Source organism: Somniosus microcephalus, chromosome 2 (genome assembly GCF_052327205.1).
Source record: "Somniosus microcephalus isolate GS21.2 chromosome 2, FLI_Smic_1.0, whole genome shotgun sequence".
Lineage (NCBI taxonomy): Eukaryota > Metazoa > Chordata > Chondrichthyes > Squaliformes > Somniosidae > Somniosus > Somniosus microcephalus.
In genome coordinates, this window is record NC_140988.1 from 236,545,680 (window position 1) to 236,565,990 (window position 20,311).

The 20,311-nt window shown below is 46.1% G+C and overlaps 1 protein-coding gene across 11 annotated transcripts in view; it reads left to right on the forward strand.

The window, feature by feature from the left end:
• exoc1 (exocyst complex component 1) overlaps positions 1-20,311 on the forward strand; it is a 154,620-nt gene that overhangs the window by 111,909 nt on the left and 22,400 nt on the right. For all 11 annotated transcript variants that reach the window (XM_085970251.1, XM_085970241.1, XM_085970270.1 and 8 more), the window contains 2 exons: positions 4,471-4,634; positions 6,595-6,705. In XM_085970251.1, coding sequence (XP_085826377.1) covers positions 4,471-4,634; positions 6,595-6,705 — 275 coding nt within the window. The remainder of the gene's footprint in view (positions 1-4,470; positions 4,635-6,594; positions 6,706-20,311) is intronic.

Genomic DNA, 20,311 nt, shown 5'->3' on the forward strand with positions numbered 1-20,311 from the left:
GACTGATACCGCCGAGGCCGGGCGCAGCGCAGGTGCGGTCATGTTTTGATTGACAGCAGACACCCTGGCGCCGGCCAGCTCTTAAAGGGGGAAGGGTCGACTTGGTCTGCTGCCACGCCCTGGATACTGCAGCCCTCCAGCTAGGCCTAAACACTGCTGCTGGAGAGAAATAGCGCCAGCAAGGATGCAGAAGGCCCGTGAGCGAGCGCAGCGCTTCTCTGCCCATGATTTAAAGGTGCTGGTTAGGGCTTTGGAGAGGAGAAGCCATATCTTGTTCCTGGACAGTGGCAAGAAGCCTCCCAAGAGGGTGTACAGGAGAGCCTGGAGGGAAATCGCCCAGAGGGTCACAGCCAACAGCGATGTCCCCAGGACTGCTGACCAATGCCGGAAAAAGTTTAACGACCTCACTCGGGTTGTCAGGGTGAGTACCCTTTCCAGTGCCCTCCTCATCCTTGCATGTGCACCTCACATTATGGGCAAAGGGACCTCAAAGGCCTAATGGCCAGCCCTCATCCAGCAGCTATGGCACTGGCATGAACATCAATTGCACTTTCTGCACTTTACACACTGGCCAAGCTATTCGACCATGGGAGGCAGTACACGCAACAACAGGGCACCACACTGGCCAAGCTATTCGACCATGGGAGGCAGTGCACACAACAACAGGGCACCACACTGTACTTAGAGGCCGTCCTTTCTCTTGCAGGCCAAGCTGTTCCAGAATCTGAAGAGCCGGACTGACACCGGGGGAGGCCGTGCCCAGTTCCAGCAGCTCAGTGACCTGGAGGAGCGCGTGGGTCAACTCATGGGTGCCCGGGTGATTGGCCCCGTTGCAATTGGAGATGCCGACCCTGTGCTGGGCCCCAATGGTAAGGACATGACCGTTTGGACCTCTCTCGTTCCCCTTGCGCTTCAGATCTACATCCTTTGCCACTGTCCGACCAATGCGCAGAATGCCACCACTCATGCCTCCCTCGCTGACGCCCTGTCCTCACTCTAAAGCTACTCTTGTGCCTTCCTGCTTTCAGCTGGTGAGGAGGAGGTCCCTGAAGCTGCGAGTGTCAGTCCCTCGGAAGAGGAGGACGAGGAGGAGCAAGAGGAAGGCGGCACATCGGGGGAACCCTCATCCACGCCAGGGGATGGCAATGGAGGGGACACGTCTTCCCTGGAGGAGAGCCAGGGGGAAGTGTTGCAGGGGGGTGTAGCTCCTGTGCCCAGTGGCGTCCAGCCACGCGGGAAGGGTCGGGCAGCTCGGCTGCCTTCTCCCCAGAGGGGGGACGTGTTGCAGGGGAGTGTAGCTCCTGTGCCCAGTGGCGTCCAGCCACGCGGGAAGGGTCGGGCAGCTCGGCGGCCTTCTCCCCAGAGGGGGGAAGTGTTGCAGGGGAGTGTAGCTCCTGGGCCCAGTGGCGTGCAGCCACGCGGGAAGGGTCAGCCAGCTTGGCGGCCTTCTCCCCAGAGGGAGAGTCCGGCCTCCAGTCCGGAGACGGTCCTCGCCCAGGAGGTGCGCCTCCTTGATCAAATGTCCGCGGACTCGGATCGTCGGCACACCGAGTTCATGGGGGTTGTGGCACGGTTGCCTGAGGCCATTGAGTCCCTGGCTCATAGTGTGGCCGATTTTGGGGCCTCACAGGCCAGGGGTTTCGAACAACTCGCGGCAGCACAGGCCAGGGGTCTCGAACAATTCGGGGCATCACAAGACGCGAGTCGGGCCGAATCCAGGGCATCACAGGACGCGAGTCGGGCCGAATTCAGGGCAGCACAGGACGCGAGTCGGGACGACTTCAGGGCAGCACAGGCAGCGAGTGGAGAGTTGATCAGTGGTGCCGTGCAGTCACTGGCTGGTCTGATGCGGGCACAGACACGGGCACTCACTGCTGCCACACTCGCTGTGTCACGCACGCATCGCCAGGGCACCCACCGCGCTGCTGCAGCACAGCGGTCTGGCCTTCACCAGATTGCTGCGCTTGCTGCAGTGCCAGCCCGGCCGAGTGCCAGTGTCTCTGGCGACCAGCGAGCGCCTGGCATCAGCCAGCTTGCCCCCATTGCTGCAGCCGCCACTACCACTCCCCCCAGCAAAGCTGCAACAAGCTGCTGGAGAGACTGATGCTGCCCAGCTGCAGCAGTCAGCAGCCGGCCCCTCGAGGGCCGGAGCTCGTCTAGGCCGACCCCCAAGGGCATCTGCCGTCACGCAATGTGCCCCTCCGGAGCCTTCCCCCAGCCTTGCAACACCCACAGGGCCCAGGTTGAGGCGGAGCAGCAGGTCGGCCAGGGGCCGGAAAAGCCTGGACAAGGACTCGCCCTCTCGGCACACAAAGTAGAGTGTGTTGCCAAATGTTTTTTTATCTGAGGGTGTTTGTGTTCTCTATGGGGGGGGTTTATTTTGGTAAGGCCGAGGATGAAGGCAAATGTTTTTTTATATGGGGGTGGTTGTGTTCTCTATTGGGGGGGGGGTTCTTTTGGTAAGGCCGAGGATGAAGGCCATTTGGATGGACAAGTTTTGTTATTCCTCCCCAGGTTGTGGGAGTGAGATATGTTTTTGACTTTTTGGGGGTGTTGTCTGTTTTTGGGTTTCATGTGGGAAGGGCCCTGAGTTTGTTCAATAAAGCTTTTTATTTATTCAGCTTGTCCATGTGTGATGTTTCAAGTGGTTGTTGCGTTAACCGGCTGAGGGCTTGCGGAGCGGCTGCATTCATGTGCCTTCATTGCCGCAAGCCATTCCCTGACAGGGGGCCTAGAAGTGTCGTTCAATAAGCCGCCGACGGACGGCCCTTGGACCTTGTGGCTCCCTCCTGGGCTGGTACTCCTCCTCCTCATGGTCCTCCTGCTCGTCCTCCTGAGGTGGTGGTCCAACGTGAGGTGGCAGTGCCCGAGTCCTGCGGATAGCCAGGTTGTGCAGCATGCAGCAAACGACGACGAACTGGGAGACTCTATCCGGCGAATACTGGAGAGATCCGCCGGAGCGATCCAGGCAGCGGAACCGTTGCTTGAGGACGCCAATCGTTTGCTCTATGATGTTCCTTGTGGCTTGATGGCTTTCGTTGTATGCCTCCTCAGCAGGGGTCCTGGGCGCGCGGAGCGGGGTCATGAGCCATGTACACAAAGGATAGCCTTTGTCCCCAATAAGCCATCCTCTTGGGGGAGGCTGTGCCTGGAACATGTCAGCCACAGTAGTCTGGCGCAGGATAAATGCATCGTGGCTGCTGCCTGGAAAGCGGGCATTGACAGCTTGGATGCGTTGCCTGTGGTCACACACCAGCTGTACATTGAGGGAATGGTAGCCCTTCCGGTTGCGGTAATCCTCGGCATTGTCGATAGGTGCCCGCATAGCCACATGCGTGCAGTCAATGGCGCCCTGCACCATGGGGAAGTCGGCGATCCTTGCAAATCCGACTGCACGCTGCTCCTGCCTCTCTAGGTTCATGGGGAAGGAGATGAATTGGTGTCTCCTTGTGAAAAGGGCATCGGTGACCTGCCGGATGCAGCGATGCACGGCGAACTGGGAGATGTTCACTATGTCCCCAGCAGCGGCTTGGAAGGAGCCGCTTGCATAAAAGTTCAGAGCCACCGTGACCTTCACTTCCACCGAGAGAGACGTCCTGCACATCAGCTGTGGACGCAGATCTCTGTGAAGCAGCTGGCAGATCTCTGCAACCACCTCCCTTCTGAAGCGCAGCCTCTTAACACAATGCGCGGCAGTCATGGTGAGATAGGACACCTGCTGGCGGTATTCCCTGAGTGGGTAAGGCCTACGTTGCCGACGCCTGATGGCCCCTCTGCGTCTAGGCATGGCTGCCCCTCTCACACAGCGTCTGCGAGCCCTTCGCACATAATGCTGGAACTGAGGGTTGGAACCCCATGCAGCCCCCATAATATACTTGCAAACAGTGAAATCACAATGAGTCAAATTTCCAAGCTCTGGCCAGAAGCCAAAAATACCTCCTATGTTGGCCCAAATCAGTAAGGTCTCTTCCTTGGTCTCTGTCCAGAAATCCGTAGCACTAAAGTCATTGCAGCAAAATGGCAGCCCTTTATAGTTCAGTCTAAGTGCCCTTTAATTAGCGCTCCCTGAGGCCCGCAGGGCCTCTGCTGCGTTCCACCTCACAGTTCTTAACAGCGCCACGCCCACATTGGGCGGGCGCCACTGAAGTTCCGGTTTGGGGCGCACAAACGGCGTTGCACGACGAAATGACGTCATAAGTTGCGCGCGCAGCTGAGCGCGCGCAAACACTTTGCGCCGGCGCTAAATGTCAACTGAAGTTGGGCGTAGGCGCAGATCGTTCTGCGCCCGGCCGCTAAGTGCCTAGCGCTCGAGATCTACTCCTCTTATGGCGCTAACGGCTGGCGAACGCAACTGAATTTCTAGGCCCTGATTCCCTAACCATACCATTAATGTTTAAACGCTGCACACTTTGGGACCCCAGTAATGTGATTGGAAGTTGCTGTAATTGATTTAGATTTATTGAACTGCAGGTCTTCATGGAAGTTCCGGAAAACTTACTGGTTCCACCTCCAGCCTAAACAAACTATCTGTTCAGGGATCAGGAAACCGGCGATCTCAGTCATCTTCACTGCTAGACATGGGAAACATGTCTGCCTCAGACCTCGATGTGGCTGATAGAACTAAGTTTGATAAGGTAAATATCTTAATTAGTTGAGTAATATAGGGGTACAAATATTCAGCTTTTTAGCAGTTCTTTTATACTTTGTGAAATGTTTGCCCCAAGACGCAAGCATCCATGTGTTTTTATTGTTAGAAAATGAAAATATGCACGTTATTAAAATGCTGTTATTAGATGCTGTTGTTGAAATTGTTTTTGTGTTAGGTAATGTTAGTAAAAAGCATTCCATATATTATCTAGCCTTTACATTCAGTCCTGGTTTCAGATTTTCCTCCAGCTTCATATTGTGATCCCTATTAATAAAAGAGAAAAGAATAATGCTCAGTTTATATACTATTGAAAGAGCACCAGGTTTCTAAGAATCAGTTAAATAAAATAAACAAGCTAGATTTTTTAAAACAAAATCTATTAAGCATAGTCCTTGATTTTTATCAAAATAAAAGAACTGCGGATACTGGAAATCTGAAATAAAAACAGAAAATGCTGGAAACACTCAGCAGGTCAGGCAGCATCTGTGGAAAGAGAAACAGAGTTAATGTGATGAAAGGCCAACGAACTGAAGCGTTAACTCTGTTTCTCTCTCCACAGATGCTGCCTGACCTGCTGAGTATTTCCAGCATTTTCTGTTCTTGATTTTAAGGTGTCTAAACAGATTTCTTAATCTTTTTCTTCAAGACTTGAATTTTGAATACTTATATTGGAAGGAGTAATGGTGTAAAATATATTAGACCATACCCAGTGCAGGTATTGTATATAGCCAGATACAAGTTTACAGATTCCAAACCAGCAAGCCCTCTGTCTTCTAGCTTTGTGTTTCAATGTCTGTTGCTTGTGTGGAAATGTTACTACAGTCTATCCAATTGTTATGAATAGTTTATGCTGTTTGTCTGAATTATCCGGAGGGATATCGTTTCCAGCTTTGATTTTGAATCTATCATCGTGTAATTGTAAAAATGCAATAAAACTTACAAACATGCATTGTGGCTAACTTTTGAGCAGGTCCTTTGCAAATATTATAATAATTTGGTATGGTACTGCATAAAAGGCTTGTTTGTACAATGAAGGCACATGCTATTAAATGGAACGTGGCAGCAAAGGGCAGTCCATAGCAGCCCGGGGTGCCATATTTGTGAGCGCTGCGTATTTGTCAGTCAAGCAATTGGGACTGCGTTTCAGACGAGCATCTCATGGGGCTTCACTGATATTATTGGTACCATTACGTCTGCTTTTGTGCAGATCAGTGGAGACAGTACTAGTGACATAGTAGCAGTGGGTCTGTTCTCTGTTAAGGTAACAGCACACTGGGGCCCACTCACCAGCCCTATAAAATGCCTTCACTTGTGGCTGAAAGGATGCAGGGCCATGCTGCCTATGCAGCCACACCAGAGATACAATCTATAGCATGTCCATCTCAGAATGGCTCTTGTCTCATGGAAGCTCAGTCCCAATTCCTATAGGAATTGCAACAGCCAGCCACCTCTCATACTTGTACCACTCTGTAGGACCTATGAGAAATATAAGGTTAGATTTAAAAGCTCATACATTGGCACCAAGAAGAAAGCAATAATAAGCATTTATATAGTGCCTTTCACAACCTCAGAATGTACCAAAGTGCTTTACTGCCAATTAAGTACTTTTGAAGTGCAGTCATTGTTGTAATGTAGGAAATGCGACTTTGTATTGCATGTAACTTGCAAGGGGAGCAATATATAGAAATATATCGGTGATGTTTGAATGATGCAGATGAAACCGCTTTCTACTTGGGAATTTTGCCAGCAGGAGAGTGATAAATGTCCTGAAGATTCTGGCTTAAAAATACACAAAAGCTTGCTAAACACAGAAAATGTTGAATACCTTCATGCAGTAGCTTAGAAATATACAGCATTTTATGATTTTATTTGTTTAGCATTGGATCCCATTATGGATAAGATCCAACTTGATGGTCTGGTACTAATCATTGTTTCCTTTTATGCAGATTTTTGAGCAGGTCCTAAGTGAGCTAGAGCCTCTGTGTTTGGCTGAACAAGACTTCATTAGCAAATTCTTCAAACTACAACAAAATCCAGCTTTACCAGGATCTGTAGTGGTATGACCTTTTTATAGTACATATAAGTAAATCTATAGCTGTGGAAAGAAATACTATCTTTATGTTTGAGGAAGGAAGATAGCCATGCATTATTTTTATCATGTTGATGTTTTGTGAGACAGTGACCCAAATGGGTTATTGTATTTTGAATATTTGGCCAAAAAATACAATTGGTTAATCCCTTTGATGAAAAACACAAGAAATATGAGAAGGAGTAGGCCATTCGGCCCTTCGAGCCTGCTCCGCCATTCAATAAGATTATGGCTGATCTTCTACCTCAACTCCACTTTCCTGCACTATCCTCATATCCGTTGATTCCCTTAATATCCAAAAATCTATCGATCTCTGTCTTGAATATACTCAACGACTGAGCTTCCACAGCCCTCTGGGGAAGAGAATTCCAAAGCATCACAAACCTTTGAATGAAGAAATTTCTCCTCATCTCAGTCCTAAATAGCCGACCCTTTACTCTTAGACTGTGACCCTTTTTGAAAATGGCAACCCCCAGTGAGCTATATGTATGTTGAAAACAGTTTTTTCTTTTGTTGCAGTACATCTAAATTTTTCAAAACATATAATGCAACAAGGAGTTTACTTTAACAGTTTAATACATTCCATTAAGTTTAAAATGGAATTTTGTCATTTAGTCATTTATGGACTTAATGCATTTCCTTTGTATTATGCAAGTTGTCTGAAACCATTAAAATTGCATTGCTCGTCAATAAAGATAGCGCCATGTAATCATTCTCTTGAATAATAAAGCTTTACTGGAAGTTCAGCAGAGACATCGAAACTGATTATCCACCACCAGTTACATAGAAACATAGGAGCAGGAGTAGGCCATTTGGCCCCTCGAGCCTGCTCCGCCATTCAATCAGATCATGGCTGATCATCCAAATTCAGTACCCCGTTCCTGCCTTCTCCCCATATCCCTTTAGCCTTAAGAAATATATCCAACTCCTTCTTGAATATATTTAATGAATTGGCCTCCTCTGCCTTCTGTGGTAGAGAATTCCACAGGTTCACCACTCTCTGGGTGAAGAAATTCCTCCTCATCTCAGTCCTAAATGACTTACCCCTTATCCTTAGACTATGACCCCTAGTTCTGGATTCCCCGGCCATCGGGAACATCCTTCCTGCATCTAGTCTGTGCAGGCCTGACAGAATTTTATAGGTTTCGATGAGATCCCCTCTCAATCTTCTAAACTCCAGTGAGTACAAGCCCAATCGACCCAATCTCTCCTCGTACGTCATTCCTGCCATCCCAGGTATTAGCCTGGTGAATCTTCGCTGCACTCCTTCCATGGCAAGAACTTCCTTCCTCAGATAAGGCAACCAAAACTGCACACAATACTTAAGGTGCGGTCTCACCAAGGCCCTGTACAACTGCAGCAAGCCATCCTTGTTCCTGTACTCGAACCCTCTTGCTACGAAGGCCAACATACCATTTGCCTTCTTAACCGCCTGTTGCACCTGCATGCTTACCTTCAGCGACTGGTGCACAAGAACATCCAGGTCTCTTTGCACTTCCCCTTCTCCCAATCGATTGCCATTCAAATAATAATCTGCCTTCCTGTTTTTGCCACCAAAGTGGATAACCTCATATTTATCTACATTATAGTGCATTTGCCATGTTTCTGCCCAATCACCCAACATGTCCAAATCGTACTGGAGTTTCACAACATCCTCCTCACAGCATACCCTCCCACCCAGCTTTGTGTCGTCTGCAAATTTGGAGATACTACATCCAATTCCCTCGTCCAGATCATTAATATATATTGTGAACAGCTGGGGTCCTAGGACCAATCCTTGCGGTACCCCACTAGTCACTGCCTGCCACTCAGAAAACGACCCGTGTATTCCAACTCTTTGCTTTCTATCTGCCAGCCAGTTCTCTATCCAAGTCAATACCTTGCCCCCAATCCCATGTGCCTTAATTTTACAAGCTAATCTCTTATGCGGGACCTAATCGAAAGCCTTCTGAAAGTCCAAATACACCACATCCACTGGTTCTCCCTTATCTATTTTACCAGTTACATCCTCAAAAAATTCCAGTAGCTTAGTCAAGCACGATTTACCTTTTGTAAATCCATGTTGACTTTGTCCGATCCTGTCACTGCTTTCCAAGTGCTCTGCTATTACATATTTTATAATGGACTCTAGCATTTTCCCCACTACCGATGTCAGGCTCACCAGTCTATAATTCCCCGCTTTTTCTCTACCACCTTTTTTGAATAGTGGTGTAACATTAGCTACCCTCCAATCCATGGGTACTGTTCCAGAGTCTATCGAGTTCTGGAAGATGACCAGCAATGCATCTACTATCTCCAGGGCCACTTCCTTAAGTACCCTAGGATGTAGATTATCAGGCCCTGGGGATTTATCGGCCTTCAATCCTGTCAACTTCCCTAACACCATTTCCCTACAAATACTGATTTCTTTCAGTTCCTCCCCCTCATTAGTCCCTATGTTCCCCGACATCTCTGGGAGGTTATTTGTGTCCTCCTTTGTGAAGACAGAACCAAAATATGTATTTAATTGGTCTGCCATTTCTTTGTTCCCCATTATAAATTCCCCTGATTCTGACTGCAAGGGACCTACGCTTGACTTCACCAATCTTTTTCTCTTCATATATCTATAAAAGCTTTTACAGTCAGTTTTTATGTTCCTTGCAAGCTTACTTTCATAATCTATTTTCCCCTTCTTAATTAATCCCTTTGTCCTCCTTTGCTGAATCCTAAACTGCTCCCAATCCTCAGGTTTTTTTTGGCCAATTTATATGCCCTCTCTTTGGATCTTATGTTATCCCTAATTTCCCTTGTTAGCCATGGTTGAGTCACCTTTTTCGATTTATTTTTATGCCAAACAGGGATAAACAAATTCTGTAGTTCATCCATGTGATCTTTGAATGTTTGCCATTGCCTATCCACCGTCAACCCTTTGAGTGACATTACCCAATCAATCCTACACAACTCGCATCTCATACCATCATAGTTCCCTTTATTTAAATTCAGGACCCTAGTCTCTGAGTCAACTACTTCACTCTCCATCTTAATGAAGAATTCGATCATATTATGATCGCTCCGACCCAAGGGGCCTCGCACAACAAGATTGCTAATTAATCCTTTCTCATTACATAATACCCAGTCTAAGATGGCCTGGTCCCTAGTTGGTTCCTCGACATATTGGTCCAGGAAACCATCCCGTATACACTCCAGGAATTCCTCCTCCACAGTATTGTTACTAATTTGGTTAGCCCAATCTATATGTAGATTAAAGTCACCCATGATGACTGCTGTGCCCTTATTGCACGCTTCTCTAATTTCCCTTTTAATGCCATCCCCAACCTCTGCATTACTGTTTGGAGGTCTATACACCACTCCCACTAATGTTTTCTGCCCTTTGGTATTTCTCAGTTCTACCCATACAGATTCCACATCATCAGAGCTAATATCTTTCCTTACAATTGTATTAATCCCCTCTTTAACCAGCAATGCTACCCCACCTCCTTTTCCTTTTTGCCTATCTTTCCTGAATATTGAATACCCCTGGATGTTGAGTTCCCAGCCTTGGTCCCCCTGGAGCCATGTTTCCGTAATTCCAATCATATCATATATTCATTTACCTCTATTTGCGCTACTAATTCATCCACCTTATTACGAATGCTCCTTGCATTAAGACACACAGCCTTCAGGCTTGTTTTTTTAACGCTCTTAGACCTTTTAGAATTATTATTTACTGTGGCCATGTTTGTTTTAAACCCTTGATTTCTCCGATTGCCACCTTTGTTATTCTCCTTCCTGTCTTTTGCTTCTATCCTGTTTCCCTTTCCTTTGTCTCCCTGCTCAGGTTCCCAACCCCCTGCCATTTTAGTTTAAACCCTCCCCCACAGCACTAGCAAACACTCCCCCAAGGACATCGGTCCCGGTCCTGCCCAGGTGCAGACCGTCCGGTTTGTACTGGTCCGACCTCCCCCAGAACCGGTTCCAATGTCCCAGGAATTTGAATCCCTCCCCCTCGCACCATTCCTCTAGCCACGTATTCATTTGAAGTATCCTTCTATTTCTACTCTGACTAACACGTGGCACTGGTAGCAATCCCGAGATTACTACCTTTGAGGACCTATTTTTTAATTTACCTCCTAACTCCCTATATTCAGCTTTTAGGACCTCATCCCGTTCTTTACCTATATCGTTGGTGCCTGTATGCACCACGACAACTGGCTGTTCACCCTCCCTTTCCAAATTTTCTGCAGCCGCTCCGAGACATCCTTGACCCTTGCACCAGGGAGGCAACACACCATCCTGGAGTCTCGTTTGCTGCCGCAGAAACGCCTATCTATTCCCCTTACAATAGAGTCCCCTATCACTATAGCTCTCCCAGTCCTTTTCCTCCCGTTCTGTGCAGCAGAACCACCCCTGGTGCCAGGAAGTTGGCTGCTGCTGCCTTCCCCTGGTAAGCCATCCCCCCATCAGTATCCAAAGCGGTATATCTGTTTGAGAGGGGGATGGCCACAGGGGACCCCTGCACTACCTGCCTGCGCCTACTACTCTGCCTGTTGGTCACCCGCTCCCTCTCTGCCTGTGCCAACTTTACCTGCGGTGTGACCAACTGATCAAACGTGCTATTCACGACGTCCTCGGCATCACGAATGGTCCAGTATGTATCCAATCGCTGCTCCAGCACCGTAATGCGGTCTGCCAGTAGCTGCAGCTGGACACACTTCCTGCACACATGGTTGTCAGGGACACAGGAAGTGTCCCTGAGTTCCCACATAGCGCAGGAGGAGCATACCACGGCACTGGGCTGTCCTGCCATGACTTACCCTTTAATTAATTGCAATTAAATTAAACAAATGAATCCCACCAATTTCACTACAGTTAAATGATATATTTAAGGGCCCTGGTTTACAAACTGTCCCCGCTACACCACAGAGACCTTAAAAACTATAAACCACAGAGTTAAAGTTTTTAAAAAAAGAGAGAAATACTCCAACCAATCACTTACCTGTTTTGTGGTGACGTCACACCTCGATTTACTTTTTACTTCTCTCCTTCCCTGAGATCGGCGATTGGTGAGGCCTACCTGAGCCTCTGGGGCCTTTTATAGTCACTCCGCCGCTCCGAGATTCCTCCTGCCACTGACGCACTGAGGCCTACCTGAGCCTCTGGGGCCTTTTGTAGTCGCTCCGCCGCTACGAGATTCCTCCCGCCGCTACAAATAATTGGAAAGGGAGTAATACAAAGTGTTAGCAACTTTATGCTCATGTCAGTTTCCGTATGCAGCACCGTAACATTTAATCTGCCCAAAACCCTTAAATCATATGATTACGTACAGGCTCAATCTGTTTTTTGATGAACTTGTACAATTCATGCAAATAGTCAAATAATTTGGCTGACCGTGCAGCTTAATCTTATCAGTACATTAAATGCAAAATGTCTGGCACGGTACCGAATGACTCCTCATCCTTGGTCATTTCAATCTTAATCTCAGCTCCCCTTGCCCTTTCTCCTCCATATAAACTCCCCTACCCATATTTATGGCATGTCCTTCATCCTCACCAACTCCCATGGTCTTGATCACTATCCAGTCTCTCGCCAACCACTTTCTTGTATCCTTCATCACCCACATTTACCTACCCTCCTTCAACTCTAGTACTTTATGCATCCACCTATTAAAAAGAACTTTCCCCAAGTTGCTTACAACCACACTCTCAAACACGTAGCCATTGGGCTACCTCTGCAGCTGTTCATTTGCTCGATCACTCCCTCACCTCCACCTTCAATGCTCCGCCAAACCTTCACCTTCCCCAATCCTGGTCATTTCCCCATGGTAGGGCCTCCATCTTCACTCCCTCACGTCCAAGGGGGAAAACTTGAGTGTACCTGGCACACAACTGGCTTAGCCATTCATTGTCAGACCTGGCTTGATTACATCAAGCTCTCCCAGGTCTCACTTTTGTCTGCCAAAATTGGCCACTACTGTAGGATAATCTTAGATGGCAAAGATAACACCAGGCTCCTTTCCTCTACTACCAACCTCCTCTTTAAATCTAGCATCCGCGGTATTTTATTTTTGTTTTAATTTCCTCTTTTAAATCCTCTATCTCTCCCCACTGACCTCCCCCTCCCCCCTCTCCCCACATCAGTTCAGCTGCATCTGCTGAAGGTTTTCCTTTCTGAACTGAGTCAATGTAAATAATGGAAAACTAGCTCATAAAGGGTGGAACAGAATGGGGCAGGAAGCAGTTCTCCTCCATTCAGAATGTGACAAAGTCTGAGGACCTGCACCTCCTTTCTCAAGAGCAGCATTTTCAATTGCTTGAAGACCGGTTTTCTGTCTGCTCTCTTCAGTAAGGAATGGTGTAAGGAGCCAAAAGAAAGTAGTGAAATGTATTAATATAGTATAGAAATTATACTTTCTTAGCACTTACTGGATAAATATTGTAGTCATTGTGTCCTGGTGTGTTAAGAAATGCAGCTTATGGTCCGACTACTATTTTGTCACTAATAGCTCAAACTTTTCTACAAATAACATGTACCACAATTATATTTCATAATCTACCACAGCAGCTTGTGTGACAGTAGCTGTTAATGGAACTCAACCTATTGTATTCTGTTTTCTCAGTTTTTCACATTCAATTTTTCACTGGTCCCAAAATACTGCAATAAACCTGTGATATACTATGCATAGCTGCACATGAATTCGCTGCCTTCAGTGCATTTCACATACCAAACCGTGTTGTTAAATTATGTTAGGTAATAGTAAGTTGGTAAAACATTTAGGTATAAGAATATTAATTTGGTTTAATAAGAAAAAATGATGCATATAAAAAAAATACTGAGGGAAAAGTAAAGCAACTCTCAAGAGCATATTCATGTTTCTCTTTCCGATTCAAGCTGACGTGTATTGATAGGAACTTAGGAACAGGAGTCGGCCATGTAGCCCCTCCAACTTGTTCCGCTATTCAATGAGATCATGGCTGATCTGTGACCTAACTCCATATATCTGTCTTTGCCCCATATCCCTCAATACCTTTGGTTAACAAAAATCTTATCAATATCAAATTTAAAATTAACAATTGACCTAGCATCATTTGCCATTTGCGGAAGAGAGTTCCAAACTTCTAGCATCCTTTGCGTGTAGAAGTGTCTCCTAACTTCACTGCTGAAGGGCCTGGCTCTAATTTTTATACTATGCCCCCTGCCCCACACTAATCCTAGACTCCCCAACCAGCGTAAATAGTTTCTCTCTATCTACCCCATCAGTTCCCCTTTATAGCTTGAAAACTTCAATCAAATCACCCCTTAATCTTCTAAATTCCAGGGAATACAACCCTAGTTTGTGTAATCTCTCCTTGTACTTTAACCCTTGGAGTCCAGGCATCATTCTGGTAAACCTATACTGCACACCCTCCAAGGCCATTATATCCTTCCTACTGTGTGATGCCCAGAACTGCTGACAGTACTCCAGGTGTGGTCTAACCAGGGCTTTGTACAGCTGCAGCATAACTTCTACCCCCTTGTATTCTAGTCCTCCAGATATAAAGGCCAGCATTCCATTAGCCTTTCTGATTATTTTCTGTACCTGTCCATGACATTTTAATCTATGTGCATGGACCCCCAAGTCTCTTTGGACCTCTGCTGTTTCTAGCTTTTCACCATTTCGAAAGTTCTCTGTTCTATCCTTTTTAGGTCCAATGTGGATGACCTCACATTTGCCTACATTGAAATCCATTTGCCACAGTTTGCTCATTTGCTTAATCTATTAATATCTCTTTGTAAGTTTTGTGCTTCCATCTACACTGCTTACAATGTTGCCTATCTTTGTGTCACCGGCAAACTTGGATATGTGGCTTTCTATCCCATCATCTAAGTTGTTAATAAATACCATGATTAATTGAGGCCCCAACACAGATCCTTGCGGTCACATCCTGCCAATTAGAGTACCTGCCCATTATTCCTACTCTCTTGTCTCCTGCCGCTCAGCCAATTTCCTAACCAGGTCAATAACTTGCCTTCAAATCCATGAGCTTCAACTTTAGCTAACAGTCTCTTATGAGAGACTTTATCAAATGCCTTCTGGAAGTCCATATAAATAACATCCATAGACATTCCCCTGTCCACTACTTCAGTCACCTCTTCAAAAAATTCAATCAGGTTTGTCAGGCATGGTCTACACTTTACAAATCCTTGCTGGCCCTCTCTGATCAGCTGAAAATGTTCAAGATGTTCAGTCACTCTATCCTTAATTATGGACTCCAGTAATTTCCTGACAATATATGTTAGGCTAACTGGTCTATAATTTGCTGGTTTTTCTCACCTTTCTTAAATAGCAGAGTGACATGTGCAATTTTCCACTCTAAAGGAACGGTTCCCGAATCGTGAGAACTTTGGAAGATTATAGTTAGGGTATCTGCAATGTTCTCACCTACTTCCTTTAAAACCCTGGGATGGAAAGCATTTGGTCCTGGGAATTTGTTACTATTTGCCATTATTTTCTTAATTACTGCTATTTTGCTTACATTAATTTTGTTGAATCCCTATCCCTGATTCAATATTAGTTTCCTTGGAACGTCCAGCATTCACTCCCCTCTACTGTAAATACTGATGCAAAGTAATTAATCAACATGTCCGCCATTTCCTTATTTTCATTTGCAATATCAGCATTATCAGTTTTCAAGAGGGCCCATGTTGCTCCTGACCACCTCTTTTTCCTAACATAATTGTAAAAGATTTTTGCGTTGATCTTGATATCCCTTGCCGGTTTCTTTTCATACTCCCTTTTTGTAGCTCTTACTATATGTTTTGTCACCTTTTGTTCTTTGTATCTCTCCCAGTTGCCAGGATCTGTGCTAGATTTTTGTATGCTTTTTCTTTTAGTTTTATGTTGTCCATTACCTCTTTAGTCATGCATGGCTTTTTTTGGCAAGTAGAGCTCTTTCCCCTTAGGGGTATAAGCTGGTCCTGTATCACATGTTAAATTATTTTTTGAACTCCTCCCACTGATCTTCTGTCATTTTACCCATTAACAGATTTCCCCAGTTTACTGTGGACACTCTCTGTCCCATCGCATTGAAGTCAGCCTTACCTAAATCTAGAATCTTAGTAGCTGTTTTGCGTTTCTCCCTTTCAAACATTACGTTGAACTCAGATCATATTATGATCGCTATTAGGTAAATGTTCACGTGCTATAAAGTTGTTAACTAAATCTGGCTCATTACTAAATCTACTATGGCTTACCCCCTTGTTGGTTCTAGTTATAGTTGCAGAAAACTACCTTGAACACACTCAATAAATTCACTGCTGATCTAAGTGGAATCGATTGCTTTGGTTTACCTAAATACAAAGCATCAGTAGTTTTATTTAAGTGACTAATGGTAATAAGAAAGGGCTAATCAATAATCTTGTGGTAAAGGAGCCTTTAGGGACAAGTGACCATAATATGATTGAATTTTATATTAAGTTTGAGAGTGAAGTAGTTCAATCTGAAATTAAGGTCTTCAATCTAAACAGAGGAAACTACAAGGGTATGAGAGACAAGTTGGCCATGGTAGATTGGGAGACTACACTAAAAGGTATGAAGGTGGACATACAATGGCTAACATTCAAGGAAATAATGCATAATTTGCAACAAACATATATTCCTCTAGGGCATAAAAACCCAAAAGGAAAAGTGATCCCCAACCATGGCTAACAAAAGAAATTAAAGCTAGTATTAAGTCAAAGGAGGAAGCTTATAAAGTTGCCAGAAAAAGCAGTCTGCCTGAGGATTGGGATCATATTCGAAATCAGCAAAGGGGGACCAAGAAATTGTTAAAGAAAGGGAAAATGGAATATGAGCACAAACTAGCGAAAAATATAAAAATGGATTGTAAAAGCTTCTATAGGTATGTGAAGAGGAAAAGACTGGCGAAGGTAAATGTAGGTCCTTTGCAGTCAGAGACGGGAGACTTTATAATGGGGAATGAGGAAATGTCGAAGAAATTAAATAAATACTTTGTTTCTGTCTTCACAGAGGAAGACACAAAAAACCTCCCAGAAATATGAGAAAACCAAGGGTGTGACGAGAATGAGGAACTTAAAGAAACTATTAATGAAAAAACAGTACTAGCAAAATTAATGGGACTAAAAGTCGATAAATCCCAAGGACCGGATGACCTACATCCTAGGGTTTTGAAAGAGGTGGCCATTGGAATAGTGGACACATTGGTTGTCATCTTCCAAAATTCTATAGATTCTGGAACAGTTCCTGCAGATTGGAGGATAGCAAATGTAACCCCGCTATTTAAGAAAGGAGTGAGGGAAAATGGGGAACTACAGACCTGTTGGCCTCACATCAGGAGTTGGGGAAAATGCTGGAATCTATTCTAAAGAATGCAATAACTGGGCACTTAGAAACTAATAGTAAGATTGGGCAGTCAACATGGATTTATGAAAGGGAAATCCTGTTTGACAAACCTATTGGAGTTTTTTTTTATTCATTGATGGGATGTGGGCTTCGCTGGCTAGGCCTGCATTTAGTGCCCATCCCTAATTGCCCTTGAGAAGATGGTGGTGAGCCGCCTTCTGGAACCGCTGCAGTCCATATGGTGTAGGTACACCCACAATGCTGTTAGGAAGGGAGTTCCAGGATTTTGGCCCAGCGACAGTGAAGGAACGGCGATACAGATCCAAGTCAGGATGGTGTGTGGCTTGGAGGGGAACTTGTAGGTGGTGATGTTCCCATGCGTCTGCTGCCCTTGTCCTTCTAAGTGGTAGAGGTCGCGGGTTTGGAAGGTGCTGTTGAAGGAGCTTTGGCGAGTTGCTGCATTGCATCTTGTAGATGGTACACACTGCAGCCACAGTGCGCCGGTGATGGAGGGAGTGAATGTTGAAGGTGGTGGATGGAGTGCCAATCAAGCGGGCTGCTTTATCCTGAATGGTGTCGAGCTTCTTGAGTGTTGTTGGAGCTGCACTCATCCAGGCAAGTGGAGAGTATTCCATCACACTCCTGACTTGTGCCTTGTAGATGGTGGAAAGGCTTTGGGGAGTCAGGAGGTGAGACACTCGCCGCAGAATTCCCAGCCTCTGGCCTGCTCTTGTAGTTCTTTGAGGATGTAACTAGTGGAGTAGACAAAGGGGAACCGGTAGATGTAGTGTATCTGGATTTTCAGATGGCCTTCGATAAGGTCCCACACAAGAGGTTGGTGAACAAAATTAGGGCACATAGAATTGTGGGTAATATACTAGCATGGATTGAGAATTGGTTAACAGACAGAAAACAAAGAGTAGGGATAAACGGGTCTTTTTCAGGATGACAGGCTGTGACTAGTGGGCTACTGCAAGGATCGGTGCTTGGGCCCCAGCTATTCACAATCTATATTAGTGATTTGGATGAGGGGTCTAAATGTAACATTTCCAAATTTGCTGATGACACAAATCTAGGTGTCAGTTGCGAAGAGGATGTGAAGAGGCTTCAAAGGGATCTCGACAAGCTCAGTGAGTGGGCGAGAACATGCCAGATGGAATATAATGTGGATAAATGTGAAGTTTTCCACTTTGGTAGAAAAAACAGAAAGGCAGAGTGTTGTGTCTGTGTGTAATAAGACACAGACTGCAGGAGAACGGTACAACAGGTGTTTACTCAAAGTGGCTCACACTGGAACTGATCTGTACAGATTACTACTCAGTACTATATACAGGTGTGGTCACTGCCGGTACTGCAGTATACATGAGCTGTAAAAGATAGTTCCCCCCCTTAAAGGTATATACATTGCAATCCCTCCCCTTTTAGATTAACAGTACCATAACACTCATTTAACAATTAAATATCAAACTAATTACAATTAACACTTTTAACATGCAACATTAGCTGAAAATAGTCTATTTATATATTCAGTCTTTGGGGAGGCTTCCTGATCCTTTCTGGATAGCGCCTTTCCCGAGTGCCTTGCTCTTGGTGCGGAGGCGATTCTGGCCCCCTGTCGTCGGTTGGTTCATCAACTTCCGATGCTACTGTTTCTGGGGTAGATGCGACCTGTACGTCGGGTTCATCACCAGGTACGTATGGGCGAGGCATGGGGTTGACTTGTTCCTGTGACTCTAGGATCTAGTCAGCATGGCGTCTCACGATGCTCTCCCCAACGTCCACTGTGTACATTAGTGGGCCCTGCCGTGTGCATATCGTTCCTGGCTGCCATTTTTCTGTTCAGTAGTCGCGGGCCAAGACTGGTTGCCTTACATTGAAGCTCCTTGTTGGCTTCTCATGGATGTGCTGGAATTGCTTACTCTCAACATCTCTTCGTGCGTTTGGTCTGAGCAAATCCAGGCGAGATCTTAACCTTTGGTTGAAGAACATCATGGCTGGGGCCACCTTGTGCTGCAGCAGAATGTTGTCATTGTACATAGCCTTTATTGCCTTCTTAAAGGTTTGTACGAACCTCTCAGCCAATCCATTTGTGGCTGGATGATACGGGGCGGATGTGTAATGCCTTACCCCATTCTTTTTCAAGAACCTCCGGAACTCTTCGGACACAAACTGTGGTCCGTTGTCGGAGCAAATCTGTTCTGGCAAGCCATTCCTGGCAAAAATGGTCCGTAGGACTGCAATAGTTTTCTCCGTGGTGGTGGAGGACATTTTGATGACCTCAGGCCATTTCGAGTGCGCATCCACGGCTATTAAAAACATTGAGTCCATGAATGGACCAGCAAAATCAATATGCACCCGTTGCCATGGAGATGACGGCCACTCCCATGGGTGTAGAGGGGCCTGTGGTGGTGCATTTTGGACTTTCTGGCATCCTGAGCAACTCTTGGTCAGGCCCTCGATTTGTTTATCGATTCCCAGCCACTAGACATAAGCCCTGGCTAGGCGTTTCATTTTTACCCCTCCCAGATGACCCTCATGAAGCTCATTGAGCACTCTATCCCTTAACTTGGGTGGAATTACCACTCTGGATCCACACATCAAGGTCCCCCGGCACACTGACAGCTGTTCTCTCCTTGTCGAGAATGCTGGCAACAGTGAGTCGCCATGTGCTGGCCATCCCTTCACCGTCAAATCAAATACCCGAGACAGTGTCGGGTCATTTCGGGTTTCCTTTTCGATACAAGCATTAGTTACCGGTAGGAATTCAACTATAGTCGGATGCAATATTTCGACAGGACCCACTGCTGCTGCTTCCTCCGCAGTAGGCAGTGGCAGGCATGATAGCCCATCGGCATTTCCATGCTGTTTCGTGCCCTTATATTCAATCTCATAGTGGTGCGCCCCTAGAAAAAGTGACCATCTTTGTAGTCGTTGCGCAGTCATCACCGGAACGCCCTTCTTCGGATTAAAAATGGAGACAAGAGGCTGGTGATCAGTCAGCAAGGTGAATTTCTGCCCGTGCAGATAGTGATTGAACTTTTTCACTCCCCACACTGGGCTGAGGGCCTCCCTGTCAATCTGGGCGTAGTTACGCTCGGCTGAGGTTAGTGATCGTGACGCAAAGGCTATTGGCCTCTCTGAGCCGTCCGAGAATTTGTGCGACGGCACCGCTCCAATGCCGTAGGGTGACGCATCACATGCCAACCGAATTGGTAATGCCGGGTTGTAATGGGCCAATACCTCTTTCGATGTGATT